General features: G+C 37.5%; 1 protein-coding gene across 3 annotated transcripts in view; it reads left to right on the top strand.

The window, feature by feature from the left end:
- ADAMTS19 (ADAM metallopeptidase with thrombospondin type 1 motif 19) overlaps positions 1-25,973 on the top strand; it is a 265,725-nt gene that overhangs the window by 211,587 nt on the left and 28,165 nt on the right. For all 3 annotated transcript variants that reach the window (XM_042250270.2, XM_012178168.5, XM_042250271.2), the window contains 5 exons: positions 2,952-3,109; positions 7,321-7,474; positions 16,640-16,775; positions 22,167-22,371; positions 25,165-25,317. In XM_042250270.2, coding sequence (XP_042106204.1) covers positions 2,952-3,109; positions 7,321-7,474; positions 16,640-16,775; positions 22,167-22,371; positions 25,165-25,317 — 806 coding nt within the window. The remainder of the gene's footprint in view (positions 1-2,951; positions 3,110-7,320; positions 7,475-16,639; positions 16,776-22,166; positions 22,372-25,164; positions 25,318-25,973) is intronic.

Raw genomic sequence — 25,973 nt, 5'->3', positions numbered from 1 at the left:
TCTCCGTTGTCCATTGAAACAATCGTTTCAGACGTTGTCTACTTTCCTGGTTGTTTACAATGGGAGAGATAGTGAAGCACCAGTTATTTAGATGTGGCCAGATATAGATTTTCTAGAAAACACATTTCTAAAGCTGATGAATTGAAAAGCCAAGAAACACTACTCACCCAGAATATTGAATCCGCCTATGGGGTTGCTGTTAAGGTCATAAGTTGTGTGGATTTTCAAGTACATCCGTGTGGCATTTCAGGAAAGAGGGGATGCTGAATTCCAGAAGACCAGTTGAGTCTCAATATGATACTTTAGTTACTACAAAAAGTTTTTAAGGCATTTTTATTAGAGATTTTCAGGAAATATTTTATAACAGTGCCTTGAATATATTGAAAGACAGGAAAAAGAATTAAGTTATACTGGCTGTTAGTACAAATTTAGACTGAAAAGACTCTCAGAACATTTAATAGACCTTAGAGAAATACAAGGAAATACTTTAACTTTTAGGCAAAATCATTAACTTTTAATCAATCTAGCATTATCAGAAGTATGTCTATTTGTAGCTGGTAAAAGCTATTTGCAAGGTGTTGAGAGTTTTCTGGCAGCATATTTCCTTTTCACATTTAAAATTCAAGGTAAAATTAATACTTAAATAGTTTTCATACATCTAAAAATATATATGCTTAATATTTCATCAAAAACATTACCCCTTATATGTAGTATGTAGGAAAAATATTATTTGGTAGAAATTGAGGTAAAATTTTAATACTTTTATTAATATAGTGTTCATAATAATGGAAATATAAACACCAGAAAAATCTTAGTTGAACAGAAAAAAACAGATAATGTATGATTTATTATTTTAAATTTGAAAGGCAGATAAATAATAAGCAAATGAGAAACATCTTTAGCCTCAATAGCAAAAAAGAGATTTTTTAAAAAAAGAAATCTAGATTGTTCAAAATTCAATTCCTGATGTTTCTCCTCAATCATTTGTTTTTCTAGTCTTTCCTATCTATGTGCTATTATAACCACTGTTTCCCATACTAGAAATCTGGCATCAGCCCTGACACTTCCTTTCACCCAGGGCAACCAAGTCATCAGCCTGTCTTATCCATTTCACTCTTGAATTCCTCTTATACATTCTACTGTCTTAAGTCAAGCCACTAATTACTTTCCAATGGGATACTATGTTAGTGTGCTATCCTGTCTTCTCTATACAAATGTGTCCTGTGCTAGTCCATTTTCTGCACAATATTGTTTGAAATCTTATAGCTTATATTTTTTTTTCTTAGGAAAAATCTTCTAAAAATTAACACAGCCTGTAAAGCCTGGCTGTCCCGTAGTCTCCAGGCTCACCGGCTCATGATCCGCATTAGGACGTGTGGCATCTACACGTTTGATACCTGTTTCACGCCACACCATGCTGGTGACCTTTGCCTCTGTAGTTCCCACAGCTTTGAATGCTCTTTCTGTGCTTCTCTTTTCCCCTGGCTAGCCTCCTCCATAAATGACATCCTTCAGATAAGCCTTTCCTGACTCCTCCCTCACAAGATTCAGTGTAATTATAATTACTTATTAATAGTTACTTATGCCTTGATTAATGTCTGGTTTCCCAGTTAGTTGATCAGTTCTATGAAGCCAGAGAACATATTTCTATTGTTCATATGGGGATTCCCAGAATTTTGAATATTCCCTGATGTATAGCTGATGCTTTGTAAGCAATTATTTAGTCATTATTAAATATTATTATAAAGGTGCTTTCAAGGAGGTGTTCAGAAATGGACACTTTCATAACTTCAGTTATGAAAGCATAAATTTATGCAAACTTTATGAAAATCAATTTGAAATTGTTTTTTCAAATCTTTAAATGTTCAGTTTTTTTACTCTGAAATTCCAAAGCTGGGTATCTATTGAAGGGAAATATTCAGATACACAAATAATTAGTGTATAGTATATTTATCTGAGTATTATTCACAATATTAAAAAAGTTGAAAAATCCTCAAGTGTTCAATAAATAGAGATTAGAGCAAATAATATTTGGGAAGATTTACCAGCTTAATTTATCAGAACATTTTCATAGAATTGTGACATAAAAGCTTTCAGTGAATCTTCATGTAAATGTTTTTGAAAGAGATTCAATTATATGAGAGTTTCTGAAAGCTTAAATAAAATATAAAATCATTTGTAAAAAAAATAGAAGGAATCCTTAATTTTAAATGATTATCATAGCATCTTATTTCCATGTTATGGATCTTATTTAAGTTGCAGCACAAATCAAGTCAAAAGAGAGAAAGAGAAAAATTATAGGTAAACAAAATTATTCTGTACAATTCACATAAATGATGGCTGTTTATGGGTAAGAAGTAGCATTTAAATCTATTCTTGTACACAGTAAATCACAAACTAGGAATATTAAAAGGTCCTGAGTTCTGTTTTTAAAACTAACACATTATATTTGAATTGTTTTGTGTTGAACATAACTCTTATTTTGAGCTGTTAGTTGGCATGCTATTTAATGATCTTTCTGTCATCACACCCTTTTCGTGGGTGGCATGGGAGTTACAGAGCACCTGTAAGATGTAGTACTAGCCCTCACGTTGTTCATAGAATCATTGCACAGACAACACGGGCACCTCTAACCTTAATATGTTAAAGAATAAATGACTACAGGACAAGATAAAGTTATAGACATCAAGTGTTCAATGGAAGTTTTGAGGAGACAAAGATAAATGTGACTGTATGGTGGTGGGCAGCTTTAGGAGAGAAGGAGAATTTCCTGTGGCATTTGCTGTGATTATAGATTTTCCCAAAGTGGAGATGCCTCATATTTTACTTCGGGGAGTATTGACCATTTAGTTTAGAAATGCATGAAATGCTTTTAACAAAATCATGCAAAAAGGACAGTGATTAATGATGCTGACTTGCTAATCTCCTAATATTTTATAACCTCTTTATAGCTCTCCGAGACACTGAAAAACAGTCTATTAACAGTGACTGGAAGATTGAACACTCTGGAGCATTCAACATTGCAGGAACTACTGTCCATTATGTAAGACGAGGCCTCTGGGAGAAGATCTCCGCCAAAGGTCCTACTACAACACCGTTACACCTCCTGGTATGAGGGAATGAATCCATAACGTTGCATAATCAGCTTCCTATGACAAAGGACATTCCCACTATGCTTTCTCTTTTTTCCAAATTTGGATTGTCAAATAGATATTTAAAGTTACTTAAGAGGTGGGATTTAGGGGTTTTTTTTTGTGTGTGTGTTTGAAGTCAAGATGGCTAAAAGTGGAAATTTTTAAATTTAAAAGAAAATTTTACATTTTAAAAAGGGACATGGTGTTTTAGAGAATTCTCAGCCCACAGTCGAGGTAAACTAGCAGGCAGTAAGGTTCCTCTTTCCCTAAAAGCATATGTTTAACTGATCAGAGTAGATGTCTGTAAAGATTAGAGTGCTTCCCAGGTGCTGTTAGTGGCAAAGAACCCGCCTGCACATGCGGGAGACATAAGAGACACAGGTTTGATCCCTGGGCCAGGAAGATCCCCTGGAGGAGAACATGGCAACCCACTCCAGTTTTCTTGCCTGGAGAATTCCACGGACAGAGGAGCCTGGCCAGCTACAGTCCATAGGGTTGCAAAGAGTTGGACACGACTGACGCAACTTAGCATCCATGCTTGCATGGCAAACTGTCGCATTTCATACATCTGTGAAATGGGTACCACCTAAATCTATATAAAATGCCCTTGAGAAAAATGATATTGGTCCCTGGGGAAAAAACCTGATAAATATTTAACAAGGCTTCCCATTACCTCTTGTGTTCTTACTAGGTTAAGTGATTCCTGTAAAGAATTATGATAACTTGAATGTTTGGGATAATAAGTTTTTTTACCATGTAGCAGAAGACTAGGTCTGAGTTTGGAGCAAACAAGTCAGGACGCTGGGGCTCTGCACCCATGGGGTGGCAGGTTCACATGCCCCCTTTGTCCTTGATCATGGCATTCAGTGCTGATGACTCAGGAGCCAGAGGACTGACTACACAGCTAGTGTGCTTTTCATTCTGGCAGCAAAGTCTGAGACTCACACACTTCAGCATCTGAGTCCACACATAAAAACAACTGTAAAACAGTCAACTGACTGTTTATTTGGAGTGTGATGTCCCACGTTGTTTAGTATCTCCAAACAGTTTAAGTTGAATTTGTCCTCAGCTGGAGACATCTGTGTTGCCAGTCTAGGCACCAGAGGTTCAAATCTCATTGGCCCATTTGCTTTTCCCTAGTTGAATGTGCCTGCACATCACCTGAGGTTCTTGTTCTTGTTAACGTGAACACTGGTCTGCCACTACTACTGGTTCACTGACCACATTTCAAGAATGTTTTGTAGAACTGCAGTCAGCAGGCTTTACCAACAAGAATGCATGAAGGGAGGGATGCATAAAGGGAGTAAGGTGAGTTCCATGAGGCCTTCTGTTCAAATCTGAATAATAGTAATAATATACATCATTCATCAAGCACTGAGAGCAGACCCTGTCCAGAAGTGCTTTAGATTCATTATGGCATTTAATCCTCAAAATAACACCATGTGATATGTGTTATTATTATTCCATTTTACAGATTTAGAAAACACTAAATATTTAAAAGATTAAGTACTGTGCTCAGTATCTCCCAGTAAGTTATTTTGTTGTTGTGATTCAGTCATGTCCGGCTCTGCAACCCCATGGACTGCAGCACTCCAGGTTTCCCTGCTTTGAATAAATTAGATGTTAATCCATCTTCTATGCTGCCTTTCCTGATACAAAGATCAAACCTAAGTTCTTTATACCCAAGAGCTTTGGATCATAATTAGGCATACACTTTAAATAATGTTTTTGTTCATCTCCCCACAGTTACTTTGGATCCTGTAATTTGAATTGGAAACTCCACTCTGTGCCCTCTGCCATCTGGAGAGAGGGGGAAAAATGACTAAACAAACATCATATGACCAATATCTGGCTCTTTCCATGATTGGGTCACTTAGAATAACAACATTATCAACAACAAACATATGTTTAATGATTTGGTTGCTGAAAACGCCATCATGTTTCCTCCCTTACATGAGGCTAACCTACATATTTTTATGGGACAAGACTGAGGCTCTTTCAGTGAGCCTCTAATTCAAAATTTGAAAACTGTATGTGAGACCTTACTGTTGGGCAGAGGGAGTTTCCTTGCTGCAGAATCCTTAATCTGACTGGTAATTACCAAGGTTTTTCCTGGAAGCATGAAACATAATTAAAGTCAGTGAACTATGTCTAAAAGAAGGCATCTATGTGACCTGGATTTATTCAGTAATCCAAAGGAAACTGCACTTCTAAAGATATTTTTCTTTAATGACTATTACAGATTGAAAGCCGGTACTGAACTTTAAAAGGCAATACCTTCTGTGCCATGCTTCAGTATGAGCCCCTCAGCTGTAACTTTCCTTCTTGCAAAGAATACTGCCAAATTCAGATGGTTTAAGAAAGAGCTAATGATTTAGTAACTAATGTCTTTATTTTAATGGGATTAGATGTTCAAGGACAATCAAATGTCCTATTAATGAAAAGGTAGTTTTTTAAGAAAAACGGACACATTTTCATGTAATTAAATAAGTTGACAAATAACTTATTTATATGTTCATTTCATCAATTTAAAAATCGTGTAATTGTCTGGTCCTGTTCATAAACAAGGTGACTTCATCTCTCCCATTTTTTTTAGCTTATTGAGCTGAAAAATCACTAGCAACATGAAATGAGATATTCAAAGTCAAAACAAACACTGTAATGTGCTTACAATCAGTATTCAACATGTTACATATATGTGACTTTTAAAAGTATTATTTTTATTGTTGATCTAGTTGATTCATAATGCCATCATACTAATTCCTCAATCCACATATTAAAATGTGTCATAGTATTTCTGTTAATATATTGAAGCAAAATCTTAAGGAAAAAAAGTTAAAAAAATTAACCTTGAACTCCTTTTTTTCCCTATTAAATGTTAACTCTATAACCTATCATTACAACTACCTTGATATAGATTAAATATCAAAATTATCTAATATTTGAATAAAATTTAAAAGATATATATATATATTTATTTATTTATATATCACATCATGTTATATAGATGCTTCCCTTGTGGCTCAGCTGATAAAGAATCTGCCTGCAATGCAGGAGACCTGGGTTTGATCCCTGGGTTGAAAAGATCCCCTGGAGAAGGGAAAGGCTATCCAATCCAGTATTCTGGGCTGGAGAATTCCATGGACTGTATAGTCCATGGGGTCTCAAAGAGTCAGACACACCTGAGCCACTTTCACTGTTCCATAAATCCTCAGATCCATAGACGTCATATATCCCAAGGGCTTGTTTGACATATTTGATGGAAATGAATTTATAAAGAAACATATATTCTCATTCATTCTTTTATTTTAAATGAGTATATTTCATGTATTTTTCTTTCATTTAAAATATGTATGGTTGTACCATACATGATGGTACAGTTCTAAGCTTGATATTGTGTACTATGGGATAACATCACAGACATGGTTACTGCTTATGATTTAGTCCAGTGTAACCCACAGTTCAACCATTATGATTTATGCTGTTTACATATGTATACTGTTTACATACATGTACATAACTGTACCATTATTAAGTTACTTTGCCTTTAAAATTTTTTTTAACATAAATTTCTTTTCAAAGGAAATGATCTTTACTGTAAATGAAAAGTTAGTAACCTTGCCAAAATTAAAGCTTAACTGTAAGCATACATGGAATAATATTCTTGTTCTCCAATTGGCTTAGAAGTTCTCTTCCCCTTATGGAGTGAAATGACTCCCAAAGTCTTCAGTCCTCTTCCTCTGTTGACACAGGGACTTTTCACTCATATTTTTCTAATAGAGTGAAAAGGCTTCATTTGATACCGGATTGTGGGTTATATCTTGATGTTACATAGGGCACATGTCCCTGTCCCCCCTACTAAAGTCATCTCATACGTGTACCATGCTTTGGAAGACTGTGTAGCCCATTGACTTGGGAGAAAATAACATGGTATCTCTGACCTCATTCAAATGGGCTATTTTTTCATACCATCATTAGCTCAGAGCTAAGTGTATAATTCCAGTGTTTACAGAAGTAGGACAGTTTCAGCATTTAAGCGATAAGGCCACAAATCTACTATGTATGGAGCGAACAGACACACCATACCAAAAGCATTTTAAGGTAAACATATCCTTAGTTTTATGCTTCACATTGAATATGCTCTGATTTGATCCCTCTGCTTTGAACCCTTCTATATATATTATAGGTGCTGCTGTTTCAAGACCAGAATTATGGTCTTCACTATGAATACACCATCCCATCAGACCCTCCTCCAGAGAATCAGAGCTCCAAAGCACCTGAACCCCTTTTCATGTGGACACACACAGGCTGGGAAGATTGCGATGCCACATGTGGAGGAGGTGAAGGATTTTTCATTATCTATCTTTCCAAAATAGCTGTTTTCCAATTAACTGTTGACAGTTAAGACAGATCCATAACCCCTTATCTAAAATTTCAAACTCCATGAAGAATTGGAAATTGAAAGTTTTTTGAAACACATTTCATGTCTAAATGCCTGGACTATTTTGCAGCAAAATCTGGCATGAATTAAAGAAAGGCTGTTTGCACTTTTTACATATCTCACTCAATATGATTACTCACTGCATTGCTTTTCATCAATATTAACACTTATGGGGGGTGCCCTGTACATCATGCAGGTTGTTATATGCTATTCATACACTTTTATTTTTACTTGGGACACTATGTCATTTAGAGTTCAGACAGATGAGAAGAAACCAAAAAAAAAAAAAATATATATTAAAATAAGTAACCAGAAGACTAAGTGGAGTGGATTCAAGAGAAAATAGCATGTGATGAATTGAAGAAAGGATTCACGGTAACAGGAAATGTTGAAAGAATAAAGCAGAGAAATGTGGCATTAACTGGAGAGGAATATGCATCAAAGAGTTTATTGATTTTTTAATAGGGAGAATTATACATGATTGCTTGCCAGTGTATGTTTTCTAGAACAGAACAGAACAGAAAACTAGTGATGCAAAGGAGAGAACAAAACATTTCTGGAGTAATGTCTTAAGTTGGCAAGGTGGATGGAATAGAATAGGGCTTCAGAAAGAAGTATAGATAGCCTAGTAACAGGAGAAAAGACAGTATTTTGAACAAAATCAGTTGTTGGAAACTTACGGTGGTACTCCTCTTGATTGATTCTATTTTCATCAAGATAGTCCATTCTTCTGAGACTAAAGGTGGAAGAGATGTTGGAATTTTGAAAAGAGAGGAAATGTGAGGTGGTCACTTAAGAGAAAAGAAAATGAATGGAATGGTACTTGTTGTGACCATATGGTAGCACTGATGGTCCATCTGAAGTTGAAGTTCATGAATTCAGCTTGACACTTATGTCAGAGTGGTACATTACCCTCCAGGTATGTATAGCACAGAGATGTACTTGTGATGTAAGTTTCAGAATTGCCATGTGAGTATAATAAAAGGTTTGACCTGAGGTTGTATGTAAGGAGCTGAAAATGATTGGCCGTAGAATTTAGTTGTATACAGAGAAAAGCAAAGATATGAAGGGCTTGAAAGACAGTCAAATCGTGGTAGCGCTAATGAATTTTAGGGCCTGGTGGGGTTAAAGAACTTTTAGAGTCAGAAGACTTGTACCCTTAAGAAGAGGGCTGGAAATACAGGAGATAGTGACAGAAAATAGAGCTGAAAGTATAGAGGGGATATGTATGTGAAGTCGCTCAGTCATGTCCGACTCTTTGCGACCCCGTGGACTGTAGCCTACCAGGCTCCTCCCTCCATGGGATCCTCCAGGCAAGACTACTGGAGTGGGTTTCCATTTCCTTCTCCCATAGAGGGGATATAGTTATTAGTAATAACAAGACCAGGAGAGTTAGTGGCTTCAGTGAAGTGAGAGGACACATCTTTGGGACGAGAAGAGAGCCTGGAACTGAGAGTCCTTGGTGTTGAAGAATCATTCAAATGACTATAGTAATTACAAAAAGAATTATGTTATTGGATAGCCAACAAGGACCTATTGTATAGTACATGGACCTCTGCTCAATGTTATGTGGGAGGGGTGGATGAGAGGGGTGTTTGGGGGAGAATGGATACATGTATATGTATGGCTGAGTCTCTTCGCAGTTCACCTGAAACTATGACTACATTGTTAATTGGCTATACCCCAATACAAAAGTAAAAGTTCAAAAACTTAAAAAATAATGTATATGGAGCAGTATTAGAAAATAGAACAATAATCCAGGAGCTTGAACTCTTAGAGTGAAAAGAGAGATTGATCCAGGGGTTGGTGTTTGGCTGCATCAAGAAGGGGATGGCACCGCATGGCCTGCCCCAAAGCTATACGTTTAGGAAGAAGGGGGAATGGTCTGCCTCTAGATGCAAAAGTATGGAGTGTAAGCAAGAAAATGGCCACCCCACTGGCAACTGTGGAGAAAGCAAGAAATGGTTTCTTCAGGAGACAGGAGAAAAAGGTACCGGGAACATCCAGAGTTTCAGAGACAGGGGAGTAGCTGCTTTTGCTAGAGCACTTGGAGCGCTGGGACTCTCCCCTGGAACTCTGGAACTCCAGGAACACACAGCCCCAGAGTAAAGGCAATGTGGTAGGCCAGGAAGGGGATGATTATACAGAGCAGGCTTTGCTCCTGGGGGTTATAGAGTAATTATAACAAAAGAATTTCTAGTCACAATTTAAAAGCTTGTAGCAGTCATCCTTGGCATAATGGAATTTTCATTGGCCATAGTTCTTCAGGGCCCCGTTGTCACCATGTGACTTCGATCCTGTCTTCTCTGGTCCTCTCCTGCTGATGCTCCCACGTACACCCAAATTCCTCTGCCTCCTCTTCACCCGTTTCTTACTGATGCCAGGGCCCATAGCACTTAAGGGGCTCTGCCTCACATCCCCTCTCCATAAAAAAGCAAAACACAGATAGAAACAAACATTTAAAGTGAAAATTCACAGAGTTCCTTCTTCCTTAGTATAACTCAGACAAGAATGACCAGCCACCGTCCCATGGTGGGTCGTGAGGAAACTGAGCAATGAAAATGTTGCTGGTTCCTATTACTGCACCAAAAGGCAGTCATTAAAATCTGTTTACATTTGAGACTCTAGACAGGAAAATGTTTGCCCAGTGAATTTTATTATCCTCATTTTTTTTTTCATTCTGCTATAATTATGGTCTAGTAAAAGCTTCAGAAGTAAACATACAGAACTTGTCAGTCTTCAGTTTAAACAAGAAAATTTGGGGGGTTAATTTTTTTTCCCCAAATCATACAGCCTAGAAATATGTTTTGTCACTTGCTAGGCTTTAAGAAATGGAAGTTCAGTATAAGTTACTTTAGGTTCAAAGTCAGACGGGCTTTTAGATATTCTTAAGCATGACTGTGTAATTATTAATGTGAGAAAATCGAAGTGCATAGAAATTAAGTGCTTTTGCACGGTCACATGTCCAGTGGGAGTGGAGCCGAAATTAGAATCCAGAACTCCTGAGTTCAGATCTTCTTTCCTCTTTGTCATACACTTCCTTCAGGAACAGCTCAGGGATTTAGTGATTTCATCCCACAAAATATAGCATGTCCCTTAAAAAGATTACATAGGTTTTCTTTGGATTCAAAGAGATGTTTTATTTAATCTGTTAAATACAAAGTTAGCTATGTCCTTACTTTTATTTCAAAAGGCTTATTTTATAAAAGTCCTAATTATAAGCAACTTCTATATGACTTGCACTTGAACAGCCCTTCTCTCTCAGATCTGTTCCATTGTGTTTAGCCAACAGTTTTCAATTATCTCTGACTATGTTAATAGAATGTATATTCATTTCAGTGCCAAAATGTTTCTGGGCATTTGGATATTATTTTCCTTTGCAGTTCATAAATAAAGTGGATGGACAGGGTTTCAAGAATCGCATCATTTCTGACTCTGTTTTGTCGATTTTATAGCCAGAAAGAGCTTTGTAACCTTTCAGCATATTCATGAATTAAATGAAAGTAAGTTCAAAGCACAGAACATTGGAAACAGATTCAGGCAAAATTTATCTTCAGCAGCAAAGAATAATAGGACTATTCTACTTCATAGAAATATTAAGCAAAAAAGCGCAAATAAATTATCACAGGGCAGTATACAATTTCAGTGTTTGACATTAGGTGTTTTTTTTAACACAGTTTTAAGGAACTACATTCCAGCAATAAGTGGGAACAATTAATGTTTTTTTTAAATACCTAGTTTCCAGTAGTTAAATTTTTATTATCATGATCTTTTATATCAGTATCTCTAAGTTTCAAAATAACCCATTAGAGTTTCTTTATTATGTATCTATTAATTTATTGATACAAGTTATTAAAAGAAAAGTCTGAGATAGAAAATTTTCTTCTTTTAGAAGAAATATTACTTTAGAATGCCAGTAATGCTGATGATCTTAAGTAAATTTTTCCAGCAGTTTTTAACATGTACACTTTTCATCACAATCTTGCAAATTCGAATCATACTCCTAGAAAACTTTGAATAGATGCATCACTTTGTACTTCAGCACTGATCATTGATATTGGTCCTTTTATTTTCAAACATCTTAAAACATATTTGTGAAGTAAATATTTACTTTGCGTTGGTATTCTAAGATATCTAAAAAATTTTGAAGGAATGTTTTAAATTTATTTTGGCACCTCAAAAGTACAGGTCAGTGGATAAAGGTCAGTGGATAAATTTTTTTTTTAATAAAAGGTTGTTTGAAATGGTCTTGATCTTCAGAGGCAGCAGCGATCTATAATTCCATAATAGCTGAAGGTTTTTTTGTGAAATCCGCATTCTGCATACCACATACAGTAACTGCATTACTCTAAGTCTCATTTTTAATCTAGTAGGTGAATTAATGACATAAAACCTAGAGTGAAGGCACTCAAATTTAATAACCTGTTTTGAAATAAATGAAGAGTTAAATATGCTTTTAGAAAATCTGAACAGATACACTTTGAAAAGGGAAAAAACAAGTCAACATTCCACATTCTTCACATTAATCCAAATCCTGCTAACTTACGACTTTTATGCTGTTCGCCTTGCATTGTGATATCCTCTAGACACGGCTCTCCTTGGCCATGACCAGAGTTCCTGGATGCACCCAAGCCTTTGGGTCCAAATTGAGGCAATATCTCAGTATACAAATGCCTGTGTCTTATTAAGGGTGCTGGGTTTTTCTGTTTTTCCCTTTCGCAGGCACTTTGCCTGTTCCAATGTAAATGTTATTAGCCAAAGAAAATGCACCAAAATATATGTTTGCTCTTCTCTGCAATATTTGGATTCAATAATATTTCATGCCATTTCATGTCCTACTTTCTTTACTTAAATTAATAGGAACAGTTATATTCGTGTAAACTCTTTATAACTTTGAATTGTAACACCTAAATGATAATCCATTTGTTTGATTTGCTATATATAATTATTCCCCATAATTGGTCATTGAGTTTGCAAATGATTTTTTTTACCATTTTAGGAAACATGGTGTTGAGATGAACCTCTTACTGTGGCAAGTTCTTTGGGCTTGAATTACATGTTTCTATTTCATTTAGTGATCCCTTTACCAATACCGACTGTACTTGTACTTTTGCTGAATAATTCAGAGATGAGTACTTTTTATTTTTAGAGAATTTACTGTCCTCCCTGGTAGGGGTTAGATAATAATAAAAGCACCATACAGAGTATGTATGGAGAGCTGTAGAAAGCCTACCAGGGATATGCATAAGTGCAAAGGCCCTGGGGTTAGTGGGAATGTTTATTAGTCAGGTGCAAAATATGAGAATCAAGCTGTGGGAAATTATTTGACAAAAAAGGTAGAAGCCAGTTTGTGAAGATGTTAGGCACTCAAAATATAAAGACTGATGAATTACACACCAGATATGAAGTTGTTTGATATTCTCAATAAGAGAACAAACAGGTCTTGTCGCTTATCTAGCCTCAGTTTGCCCCTCTGTAAAATGGGCCTGATATTCCCTACCCTCAGTTCCTCACACATAAGGGTGCCGTGGCAGCAGACATTCAGCTTCCTTAGCAGAAAGGTGTGGTGTTCTGGAAGGTTACTGGATCTGCTTGAAGAGGAACAGTAAAAAGAAGGGAAAATGAAGCCCACATCAGTTGTTTCATCTTGTTCCTTGTTAACAGGAAAACAAAGCAAAGACTCTTTCCTGTTTCTGAGACAGAGAGGCCAGACCAGTTAAAGTGTTAGGCACTCAAGTTAAATTTCACTTGAAAGTTAGGGGATACTGTTTAAATTTTTGTGTGTATGTAAATGACAAGATCAGTTAGGAACAATACAGAATGCATTTTTTTTTCATTAAAATAAAAATGAAATTGTCCTATTAATGTTAAGCCCAAACCGTGTGGGGAAAAATGTTTTATAGAAATGTAAGAAGAATGACTAAGAATGAAAGGACATGACATGATTTTAGAACCTGCTCAAGTTAAAAAATGTATGCTTGAAAAATAAGCAGCCATCTACGTTCTACTCAGAGAAAAGACCTTTTTCCTCATTTAATCATTTTTACTTTTGGCTTAGTTGCTTGCTAGTCATTGTTAGTATAATTAAAAATTATAAGAGAAAATTGTGAAGACAAATGAATACATATAGTCTCTTTCATATAGAGTTCCCCAATTTTAGTAAAATTTTGGAATGTACTTACCTTTCTGTGGATGATATGTTGAATAAATTGTGGTCCATTCACAGCAGGAATTACCAGTTGGCAATAACAAGGAACAAATGATTGATAGAACAATAAAGATGAGTCTCCAAGGGGATTATGCTGGGTTGAAAAAAATATCAGTCCCCAGTAGTATGATATTTTCAAAACATTCTTGAAATGAAAAAAATCATAGAGATGGAGAATAGGCTAGTAGTTGCCAGGACTTAACTAACTGCCTGGTGGATGGTAGGGGGAGTGAGTGTGGCTCTAAAAGGGTAACTGAGGGATTCTTGCGGGGGTGGAAATATTGCTCATCTTGACAATATCAATGTCAGTCTTTTGCCAGGGACGCTGTAGTATAGTCTTGCAAGTCACTACCATTGCGGGGAACTGGATAAAGGGTATTCAGATCCTCTTATTTCCCAAAGGAGATGTGGGTAAAAAATTATTTCAAAGTTAAAAAGTAAACTTTTCCCAAAAAAGTTTGAAATGTCTTATAACATGTAGAGAATTTCACTTATGCGTCCTGAAATACCCAACCTACTCCTCGAACTGTTTCCTCGTACATGATGCAGGTTTTAGAAATGTGATCTACCTGAGTGAAATAGAGTTCTAGTAAAAATAACCATTATACCAGCTTATCTCTGAGACTGGAAAAGAAGGAACGTAACATAATATGTAGTTTTTGTTAACTGTCTTCAGAGAACAAAGAATCAGTAAATAAAAATTACCCTTCCTTTTAAAATTTTGCCCAAATTTGATGATAAGATGAATTCGTAATGGTTATTGTATTTTGTTTATAATTAGTTTAGAACATCAAAACAGATTTCCCCAACAGTAATTTAGTGGGAATGACCCAGAGATGAAGTTAATTGCCATAAAGCAAATAATACACTGTCAACAGCTTGCATCTACTCAAGATTCAGGCAGGAGGCCAGTTACCTCATCACTTTTCTGTTCGTCCCTCGGTTCCACAGTATTGGATGCATTGTAAATACTGCTATTAGATGCTAGAATGGAAATTTCCTGTGTTGGCTGGGACATAAAAATATATAAAAGGAAAAAATCAAACAATAACATTTCCATATGGCCTTAGGATCCTGGTTGTATTTTCATAGGCATAATGTGACTGTAGCTGAGCATTAGATTTTTTTTCCCCCTTGATTCTTTTGTTTTTGTTCAATGAAATTTTTTAAAAGTAGGGCTAAACCCTCTTCTGTCTGCCAAAAAACTTACGATGTGAGCTTATTTGCTACAGTGTGGATGGAAATGTCCCAATTCTTATTCACACAGCTTCATATTTTGTTAGAACACCAGTAAGGCACTCCATGTATTGGTGCCAATACCTGTATCTCTTTTGATATATCAGTACTTGAAAGAGTTTTGTCATTAGCTCAGTATGTCACCTCTGGGCCAGCATAACTAAAGTTAGATGCTTTCTGAGTAAAGGAAAACATGCAGTATAATTAGCTTTGAGTTATTCATTCCGTGACTACAGTGAATTTCAGAAAAAGCTTTCTGGATATTGTCTGTCTGTCATCCTTCTGTGCCGTGGTTGTGAAAAGCATTAAATTTAAATTAATTTAGATAACTCCATCTATTCTGTAAAAGAGTGCCTTATGCCTGTGAGGTTTTAAATTAGGTTTTAAAACAAATATTTCAAAAAAAGCAACATTTATTTTAATCCTGCTTTTAGGTAAGCATCATTGTCATGTAGAAATAATACATACATATGCTAGCATTATACAAAATTTGTGTACTGTCTATTCATTATATGGGTCAGGTCATAAAAGAGCACCTGAAGCATAGGGAAACTAGGCAGATGTTGACCAAAAATCTCCTGAGTTCTCACATTTAGGTAACTACTACCTAGTAAGGCTGGTTTTCTCTGTGAAGAAAATGTAACATTGTAAGTCATTTCTGCTTCTCTGAGTTTCCTAATTATTATTGCATGACAGTCATAGGACCCTAACTAATGGGCCTTTCAATAGTGACACAAAGACTTGTGATTTTTTTTTTCTTAATCCTCATGACCTGTCTGGCTTTACAGTTATTGACTAATTTAATTATTTTTATAGGGTCAAGCAAGTTACATTCGATTATTAAATCCTATATAGATATTTAGACTGTTTTAGGAAAACAATCAGCACATATGTAGTTGGCTTTTTCAGTGTGAGATGAAATAATATAGGTGTTGTCAAGTAAGAGTGCTTACAAAGTTCTGAGTGAAATGAGTATCACATACAAATAGTCATTTTTACCTCTTATAATCAAACTTCATCTTACCAGAGAAAGGAAAAATGCCCATTTTCTGAAATCTTGTGAAAAATGGGAAAACTGCCATGGTTTTTCTTAGAGAACAGGATAATCATTAGGGAATGAGTATTTCTTGAATTCTTGGGTTCTTTACCAAAAGTGACAAAAAAGATTTGAGTTGTACTCAAAATAAGCTTACCTCCTAAAACTTACCCCCGATGGTGTACAGCCAGATGATAAAATGTTCACACGTTTATATGAGTGTTTGTGTGCTTTTGTGACAGCACAGAGACTTTATAAAAATACAGCTTTCCACCACTGAATGCTAAAAGATGATACAGTCCTTTGTAAGTGTCTTTAATCAATGTCTTATCAACTTATGCTACCATAATCTTTTTGTATTATAAAGCTTGCCATTTAGTTGCTAACAATTAAAAAAATTATTATTCATCTTACTTAAGGCTAGAGATACATTTTGTTTTGCAAATTATAAATAATATCATCTTCATTGATCGAATCTAAAATTTGTATAAAATATGAAAAGTACAAGCCTAAGAACACCTCCTAAATCCATCGCATAGAGGCCTATAATAACAATTCTTTCTATGTTTATTTGCTCTTTTCAGGAGAAAGGAAAACAACAGTGTCTTGCACAAAAATCATGAACAAAAATATCAGCATTGTGGATAACAAGAAATGCAAGTACTTAACAAAGCCAGAGCCACAGATTCGCAAGTGCAATGAGCAGCCGTGCCAAACAAGGTAAACCTGTCTCCCCACTCAGTAAAGAATCACAGTTTCTTAAAAGCAGTGCAGTGTGTTGTGTACCAAAATGAAAGGCTTTGAATAAGCAAGGTCTAAGAAAGGAGAAGGCAATGGCAACCCACTCCAGTACTCTAGCCTGGAAAATCCCATGGACAGAGGAAACTGGTAGGCTGCAGTCCACAGGGTCCCTAGGAGTCGGACATGACTGAGCAACTTCACTTTCACTTTCATGCATTGGAGAAGGAAATGGCAACCCACTCCAGTGTTCTTGCCTGGAGAATCCCAGGGAAGGAGGAGCCTGGTGGGCTGCCATCTATGGGGTCGCACAGAGTTGGACACAACTGAAGTGACTTAGCAGCAGCAAGAAAGGTGCGCAATCAACTCTAGGGAATGAGTGTTGGAGAAGCAAGGCTAGGCTTGATGTCCACTTTATCTGTTGTTCACAGTGTGAAAACAACTCCTAACTGAATAAGGAAGGAGTAGTTAAAATTATTTGGTAACCTGTTGGTCACCTCTTCAGAAATCTGATTATTTGGCTGAATTCAACTACTCATTCCTAAATTCTCCAAAATGGTATGTTAAGACCTGCCAATGATGATATAAACCAAAGTGGGACTGACCAGGACCCAGTCCCTGACACAGCAATGAGAGCATTTGGTCCTTCCAGCCCCCAAGTTTAGATTCTCACTTCTTTGCCCCAGAAACAAAGTGTTTGATTCTTGATCTCTGATCACCAGATTCCTGACCTAGGTCCTAGTTATTAGAAAATTGGTTCCTTTGGTCCCCTGTGACTTTCTCAGTGAGTAATAAGCAACAAAGCAGGCAAGAAACCCATGAGTAGGGGATAGAACAGCCCATGTTGAGCAGCTTAAAGTGATGTAGAAGGAAGGATACCCCTCAGTAACCAGCAGAGATGGGTGAATGGGACCTAAGCATGACTTTGGAGCAGGCTTGCAGCAAGGCTGTGCAGAATGGTTTCTGGCACAGGGCTCCTGAAAAATCACTGTGCTCTCATATAAAAATTGATATTGGGCTTGAGTGGCCCCAGTGTCATTCGTCCTCACAGCTTTGAAGGATAGAGTGACAAAAAGAGTCTGAGGCTGCCTTGATTTCTCTAGAATCTGGAAACAGAGACTTTTATTCTATCCTGACACTCAGAGATCTGTTGAAGCTCCGTGAGTTAGGGTATATGCATGAGTTCTTAGGGAATCACGATTGATCTCCTGTCCCAGTAGTTTCTGCAGTGGAGTCACAGTGAATGTATACATCCTGCAACTCAGATATTCAGAGAACTCGTAGCTTTGGGGCGCTTTCTAAGATAAGCTTCCTCGTGACCTTCCACCACAATGTATGGGGAGCTAAAGGAGAAGGAGCGGGAGAGCTGCCAATTAACTATATTTAGGCTTTTTCTGTCTTCAGTAATCTCTCTGGGAATTAGTGTCACACAGGCTAATGCTCAGTTCTTCTGGTTTCTCTATTCCCCTCCACCTTCCCCCATCAGATGTAGCACCGCATCCGAGTTCCCTCTGTTTCTAGCTTATTGCAAAGCTATCCATATCTGGCTCATGCTATGTTAATGAGGGAGAAGGCAATGACACCCCACTCCAGTACTCTTGCCTGGGAAATCCCATGGACGGAGGAGCCTGGAAGGCTGCAGTCCATGGGGTTGCTGAGGGTCGGACATGACTGAGCGACTTGACTTTCACTTTTCACTTTCATGCTTTGGAGAAGGAAATGGCAACCCACTCCAGTGTTCTTGCCTGGAGAATCCCAGGGATGGCGGAGCCTGGTGGGCTGCCATCTATGGGGTCACACAGAGTCGGACACGACTGAAGCGACTTAGCAGCAGCATGTTAATGAGAGCTTAAATAATTTGGATAATCTTGTCTTCCTCTACAAAGCTGAAATTTCAAGACTTGCTTTTCTGTAGACTCAGTATATTTAAGGTATCAAAAGCTGATTACTACTTTTTCTTTCCTTTGCATTCATGCTCTAACAGTCCTACCCTCCTCCCTGACAGGGAAAAACATGCTCCTAAAGAATAGAGTATTAATATGTAAAAGAATATCCAAAAGAAAAAAGTATACTAAAGTGCTTTCAGTAATGCTTAACAGTCCCTTTGCTCCAGCCAGACTATATTCTTTTAATCCTAACTCTGTGGGTGAACCAATTAAGTGTTTTTGTAAGGCAGGGTACTAATCAACAGAAAGGGTGACCTAGGGAAATATTGTTGCCTAGAGTCAGGTCCTTGGTTCTTTTTCATTCGTTGCTAAGCAGATAGATACAGAAGCTAAATTTTTAGCTTTTGCCTTGTCAGCTAAAGAACTTGGATTTTTTGTTGTTATTATTACTCTTCCTAAGAATTATCTTTTTTGTTTTCATCCCTTTTAATAGACATCAAATGCTACTTTTCCTTGTGTTAAATAGTTTATTAAAATGTTTCAAAACAGCATTTGTTTTATATACCATATAGCTTTCCCATCTGGGTCAAAGAGCAGTGGCTTTTTCTGGTCTGTCGGGAACATTGAATGAACTGGATTTGAGGACTCTAGAACATTTTGTCACTTCCATACTGGGTCTGTGAAGAATCGGAGTATAAAGTACAGGCCAGTTATTGTTCATTCACTGACTTCAGCTATCTTGGGGGGGAAAATGCCTTGATAATGACTTGGTAAAATGAATGGTTTTGAAAGGCCAGTACATTTCTGAGTGAAAAATTTTTTCAGCTGGAGACTGGAATCTCTCTTTTTGTTAGAGATTATTGTCTACTTTCCCTTGGAAAAGGAGGTGGTGTATTTTAACCACCAGGAAGCAGTGTCAGTGAGGTTAACCAAAATATTGAAAAGCAATAAATGGATGCGGCAATTATGAGGAGTCATCACAGGAAAACTTGCCAAGACTTATTGCCATAGCACAAGTTTCATTCCTCTTGCTTTTTTTCCCCCACTATGGTGAGAAACATTCTAATTACTATTGACATTTATTGAAAAAGTCACCAAATAGCCTGATGTAACCTTGTGCACCGTATAGAAAATACACTGATGCACTAGATGTGTAAGCAGTAGTCTTGCAGATAAGAAAATGAGATAATTCCAAATTAGATGAATTATAAGATACAAAATGTTTCCCTTCACTACAGTGTGTTGCATATTTTTGTCCTTATTTTTCAGCAGTTTTCCAAGGAATGAAAAAAAGTGACTTTTTATTGTTGCACTATGGATCTCTAAAATTTATTTTATTCTAAAAATTTGAGATCTCATGAAATTGTAAATACTTCTGTTTTCAGTACTGTCTTCTGTAGTTCCATGGTTGGTTCCCTAGTTCAGGGGCAAGACATATAGATGCGTTTATATTGTTCTTATAGTCTAGGTATTCTTGTGGGGAAAGATGAAGCAGAAACTGAAATAAACTTGGAAGATAAATATTCACTTTAGGAAAAATCCACTAGGGGACTCCATAGCAAACTGGTAGGTCTGCATCATACTTGGTAGACGAGCAGACAGGAACTTTCTTAGAGGCAATATTGGAGTGCAAATGTTATTGTGATGTTTTCTTCTATTTTAGAAATAGGAGCATAGACTCATTTAGGATTGAGCCATTATACAGATGCAAAAACTAGATGGCATGAGCGTGTGAATTCTCAAACTTTGGAGCATTGCCACAAGCCAGGTGACCGAGGGCAGAGGATAACAGAGTCCTTGTGGGATGGATGGAGAAAGTACTCCAGGAGGAAGGGTCTTGGACCTGGATGTTAAGGATCTAGGCTGCGGATGCCTCGGAAATAAGTTCCATAAGGTGAAGTAGAAAGGTCTAGAAGTCAGTTGAGCATATGGTTTATGTTCTAAGATAAACATAGAGAAATATAAGAATAATTATAAATATCTCTGATATATATATAGAACATACTATATACTCAATGCCTTTTGTATGTCAGACACTACAATAATAAACATTAACAAATGAGAAACATGGAACATTAGCAGCTGCTAAGTACTGTTTCACAAATATGGATAGTAAGGAACCCAGCATGACGCTCGTGGCTTCTGATTGCCCTGTGCTGTAGTGTTATATAGATCATTTAGGAAGGGATTTAAGTCCCTCTGTGTGCATGTGTGCTAAGTCGCTTCAGTCACGTCTGACTCTTTATGAACTTATGGACTGTAGCCCACCAGGCTTCTCTGTCCATGGGATTCTCCAGGCAAGAATTCTGGGGTGGGTTGCCCTGCCCTCCTCTAGGGGATCTTCCCAACCCAGGGACTGAACCCATATCTCTTATGTCTCCTACACTGGCAGGTGTGTTCTTTCCCACTAGCACCACCTGGGAATCCCAGAATCCCCCTATAAGGTTATCTAAATAATCCGAAAGGCCCAGAGGGCTTTTTTTTTTTTTTTTGACAGGAATCATGCAGATACTAAATTTTATGAATCACTTTTCTGTCATAGGCCTTGGTTCCTTCCTGAAATAAATCTGGGGAGGTGTTTGAATGAGTGGTCCTCAGGGTTGATCCCAGTTCATTAGAAATGGAAGTGGCATAGAGATGTATCACTGCCCATAATGGTTGTTTGGAAAAAGGATCTTCATCTATGTATTAAAATACATATGAATTGGCAGAATCAGTGAAATCTGAGAATAATATTGGAGTCCTGAGAACCTCTAAAATCAGCTCACTTTGCATGTAGCCTATCACTTCGATGCTACTGATCACATTGTAACAAGATATCAGCTAGCCTAAAGAAGTGACTTTGGCCCTCCCTGGAGGGTCCACCCCAGACACAAAAACATGGTTGCAGGTGATGGGCATAATACGTTAGTGATTGCTTCCCCCGGGTAAGTGGGGTTCTCCAAGACAGGCTTCTTTTATTTGCTAATACCTGCACGGGTCCCCTTGTGAGGTAGTCGGCAGTCTCATTTCAGTTTCTGACTCCACAACCTTGTAACCTTAGGGAAGTCACTACACCTCCCCTTGCCTCAGTTTCCCTTCTGTAAATGCCCACAGAAGTTGTAGAACTTAACAGGTGGGGTTATTGTGAAGGTTCTAAATGCAGAGAATAGGAACAAACTCATTTATGCTAGCAATTTTATTCTCGTTAGATCCCTCCATATGGCAATAGGACAGGCAGTAGTCAGCAAAGCATGCAGTATGACAGGGCCTGAGTCTGATAAGCCCTTTGAGATTCTAATAAGAGCAAGGCTCTGAGATAAAACGTATGGAGAATTCAAAGCAATAGAAAGCCTTGGTGTTGTAGGAAAAAACTCAAATATTAGCTTAAAAAAAACTACAGTGGTATAAACTTAATGTATTGCATTCTGCTAATTCTAACCATGTCAAAATATACAGTAAGTAGATATCTTTTAGTTTGTCTCACTGACTCTTGCTTCACTTTTAGATGGATGATGACAGAATGGACCCCCTGTTCACGAACTTGTGGAAAAGGGATGCAGAGCAGACAAGTGGCCTGTACCCAACAGCTGAGCAATGGAACCTTGACCAGAGCCCGGGAGAGGGACTGCACGGGGCCCAAGCCTGCCTCCGCCCAGCGCTGCGAGGGCCAGGACTGCATGACCGTGTGGGAGGCGGGCGTGTGGTCCGAGGTATGGTCTCTGCCCCGATGCTTCTCCGCTTTCTTCTGCCTTTCTGACTCTCAGTCTGTGTAAGGTTGTATTGTATCAAAATCAGAGTCTCTCTGCATGGCAGTTTTAATACTGTTTATTGATTTTTCTGGTGATAAAAGGAATACATTTATTTCAAATAATTTTGAAAGTAGGAGAAAACCGATTTACTCTTTATACTGTGAATATCGTAATAAAATCACGAGCATATATTATGTACATTTTAGAATCCAGATTTTTTATTTCTGTGCCATAATTATACTCTATAGTGGGCACATATGCAAATGCACTTTGACTCATTGTATATCTCTGAGCATTTAGAAGAGAAAGGAGAAGAAAGGATATTAACACTTACCAGTCATTTCTTATGAACAGGGCTTCTGTTTTTACCTCATAGTTAGTAACTTTTTGATATTTAATCACCAATGCAGAAAAGTTAAGTTTCACCATTTTATAATACTTTAGCTCAGAGAAATTAGTTTCCTCCAAGTCCTACTAAGTGCTGGACCTGAGATTTGACCTCAGCACTACCTAACACCGCATATGTACCCACCAGCTTATAACGTGTAGCATACAGCTTTGACCCATGCCAAACTGTTTGCTTATTTTGTTATCAGGGTACATGTCTTCTCATGATGATTAACACCACTTATTACTTTTATTTCCTAGCCACTCCAAAGCATTTTAGGTGGGCTTGTGGGTGCATGCACACGAACACCCTCACACTTGCATATGAATATACATGTGCGTGCACACCCATAGCCGAAACATTCATATGCTTGATTTCAAAATATTAGTTGGGATGTAAAAATGACAGACTGAAAATGCCAAGCTGCATTTCAGCAAGTAGCCATTCATTTGAAAATTGAGGACAGAGTAGCTTAGATAATAAGGTTTGGGGATATTCTTCAGTTAACCCAACCTCCCCCGCAAAAAAAAAAAAAAACCACACTAGCATATAGTGTATCTTTCTCTTGTCTTATTTCTGAGCTTTACTAGCCTTTTCAGTAGAGACTCCAAGAGCATAGCCTTCCAGGTCCTCAAAGCCCTGGCAGGGCTGAAAATGGTAGAAAAGGATAAAGAAGGGGGTTGCAAACTGAACACCTCAGGGACAGAGGGGTCTGGACAAAATATCCAGACAGGTGGTGGCTGCCAACATGGAGCATTAGAACAAGTTATGCTGGATTAATAAATGTTTCATTCATTAAAAAAAAAAAAAGATTTTGTTGAAAAGATCCTTCATCATGTATGATGTTTATCAGTTTTACATCAAAATGGATCAGTTCAGTCTGGAGAAACGATTCACATGAACATCAGAGAAACAGAAATACCCTACCTTCAGCTTAAGTGTAACACTTTTGCAAACTCGTCAGGAGGGATTAGGTCAGAAATGTTCTAACATACAGATTTTTGGCACCAGATGGGAGAAATAATATATCTCAAAGTAATATACCAATTTTTAAAATGTCTCTTTTGTTTTTATTTAATATAAAAATTGAATTTATAGAACAGGATTAGTTTCCATTGGAAAAAATGTGCTAAGTCACTTCAGTCATGTCCGATTCTTTGCAACCCCATGGACTGTAGCCTGCGAGGCTCCTTTGTCCATGGGAGTCTCTAGGCAAGAATACTGGAGTGGGTTGCCATTCCCTTCTCCAGGGGATCTTTCTGACCCAGGGATCGAACCCTCATCTCCTGCGGCTTCTGCTTGCAGGCAGATTCTTTACCGCTGAGCCACCAGGGAAGCCCCATTGGAAAAAAAAAATTAATGTAAATATTAAAATACCAAATCACACGTGTAGTCTGCCTTAAAACTCAAGACATTCAAATGCAAACTAAAAATTATGAGACAATGACTCATTTGTGCCAAATGTATTATATTTAAAATCTCATGAGTTCTATGCTTCAGTGTTCAGAAAAACAACTGCTGAAATCTGCGGCTACATCCTTGCTGTTTCGCTGTAGCTCTTTCTTTGGAACTTTTCCAGATATAAATATAAATTGGAGTTTTCAAGTTTTGCCATGTCTCTCGTCCCTTCCTTCCTCTCAGCTGTCATACCCAATGGCATTTTGGTTCCTGTGTCCATATAATCAGTGCTGCACACTCTTGTAAGACTGGGAAGCTTTATACATGTTCCTTAATGGGGAGCACAAATGTAAAGGAGAAGGTCAGTTATATCCTACAGGCCTTATACCTGTTATATCACATCATTAATCAAGCATTAGTTATTCATGAGGTGAACTGAATTTTTTAAACTGAATTATATTTTCAATCCAAACAACCATTTAGAATGATGATTTCTAGAAGTATATAATTATGTAAAGAAACTTTTGTTTTTGCTACATATGCTCTGTTTTAACTTTATATCCTCTTAGAAATTGTCATTTTTTTACAAGCACTTCTTAAGGCTAACACAAACTAAGTCTTCACCAGAAATAAAATGAATTTCCTTACATAATTATATATGATAATTCGATGTCAGTTATTAGGCTAGTGTTTACACTTTGACCACTGTTTATCTGTCTTTCATAAGCACTCACTGTGTTGTAGAACTCTGTAGTAATGGTCCTGTGTTTCTGAAACCCATTCATTTCTAGCACTGTGCCTGAAGCACTGTCTGGCCTCTGATGCTAAGGCATAGCCTTCATTCTGGCCTTTGTGTAGGTGATAGTTGTATGAGAGATAAGAACCAGTTCCTAATGTAATTTGATCATCAAGTCTATATCTTCTAATCACCAGCTTTATCCACAGTCTCTGACGTTATTATTTTCCAGTGTTCGGTCAAGTGTGGCAAAGGTGTACGTCATCGGACTGTGAGGTGTACTAACCCTAGAAAGAAATGTGTCCTCTCCACCCGACCCAGGGAGGCTGAAGACTGTGAGGATTACTCCAAATGCTACGTGTGGCGGATGGGTGACTGGTCTAAGGTGAGAACCTTCCTGTACTTTCTCAAAGTTTCCCTAATGTCAGCATTGCCCTGAGCACTATAACCACACAGTATGAAGTACAGGAGGCATAGAAGATAGAGGTAAGGTAGAGTATTACATATGTACGTGTGTAGCTGCAAAGTCATGTCTGGCTCTTTGCGACCCATTGGATTATAGCCCCTGGGCTCCTCTGTCCATGAGGTTTTCCAGGCAAGGATGCTGGAGTGAGTTGCCATTTCCTCCTGCAGGGTATCTTCCCGACCCAGAGATAGAGCCCACGTGTCCTGCATTAGCAGGTGGATCCTTCACCACTGAGCCAAGAGTATTAATTACTAAGGTCCCAATCCTGTTTTTCTGTCTATGATAATGACTCTATAAAACTGTTCTCAATAATAAGTATCAGTAAGATAGAAATGTGTAAAGTGCTGAACACCATTTTTGACACAAAGGAAGCTCTCGACAAGTGTTATATATTATTATTGTTTTGCTGCTTGTATTGTTGATACTTATTTTGCTCAGAATATTTTTTGTATAAAACTTGTCTAGTGAGTAGAACACTAACAGATAAGTTCCTTTGAAATATAAGGTAGATAATGACAGAACCAAACAAAGAGAATTCCCATCTTAATATGTAAAGGATATTGTTTTCCCCACCA

The sequence above is a fragment of the Ovis aries genome, chromosome 5 (genome assembly GCF_016772045.2).
Source record: "Ovis aries strain OAR_USU_Benz2616 breed Rambouillet chromosome 5, ARS-UI_Ramb_v3.0, whole genome shotgun sequence".
NCBI lineage: Eukaryota > Metazoa > Chordata > Mammalia > Artiodactyla > Bovidae > Ovis > Ovis aries.
The sequence above is the reverse complement of the archived record's forward strand: the minus strand, read 5'-3'. Positions and strand labels throughout refer to the sequence as shown.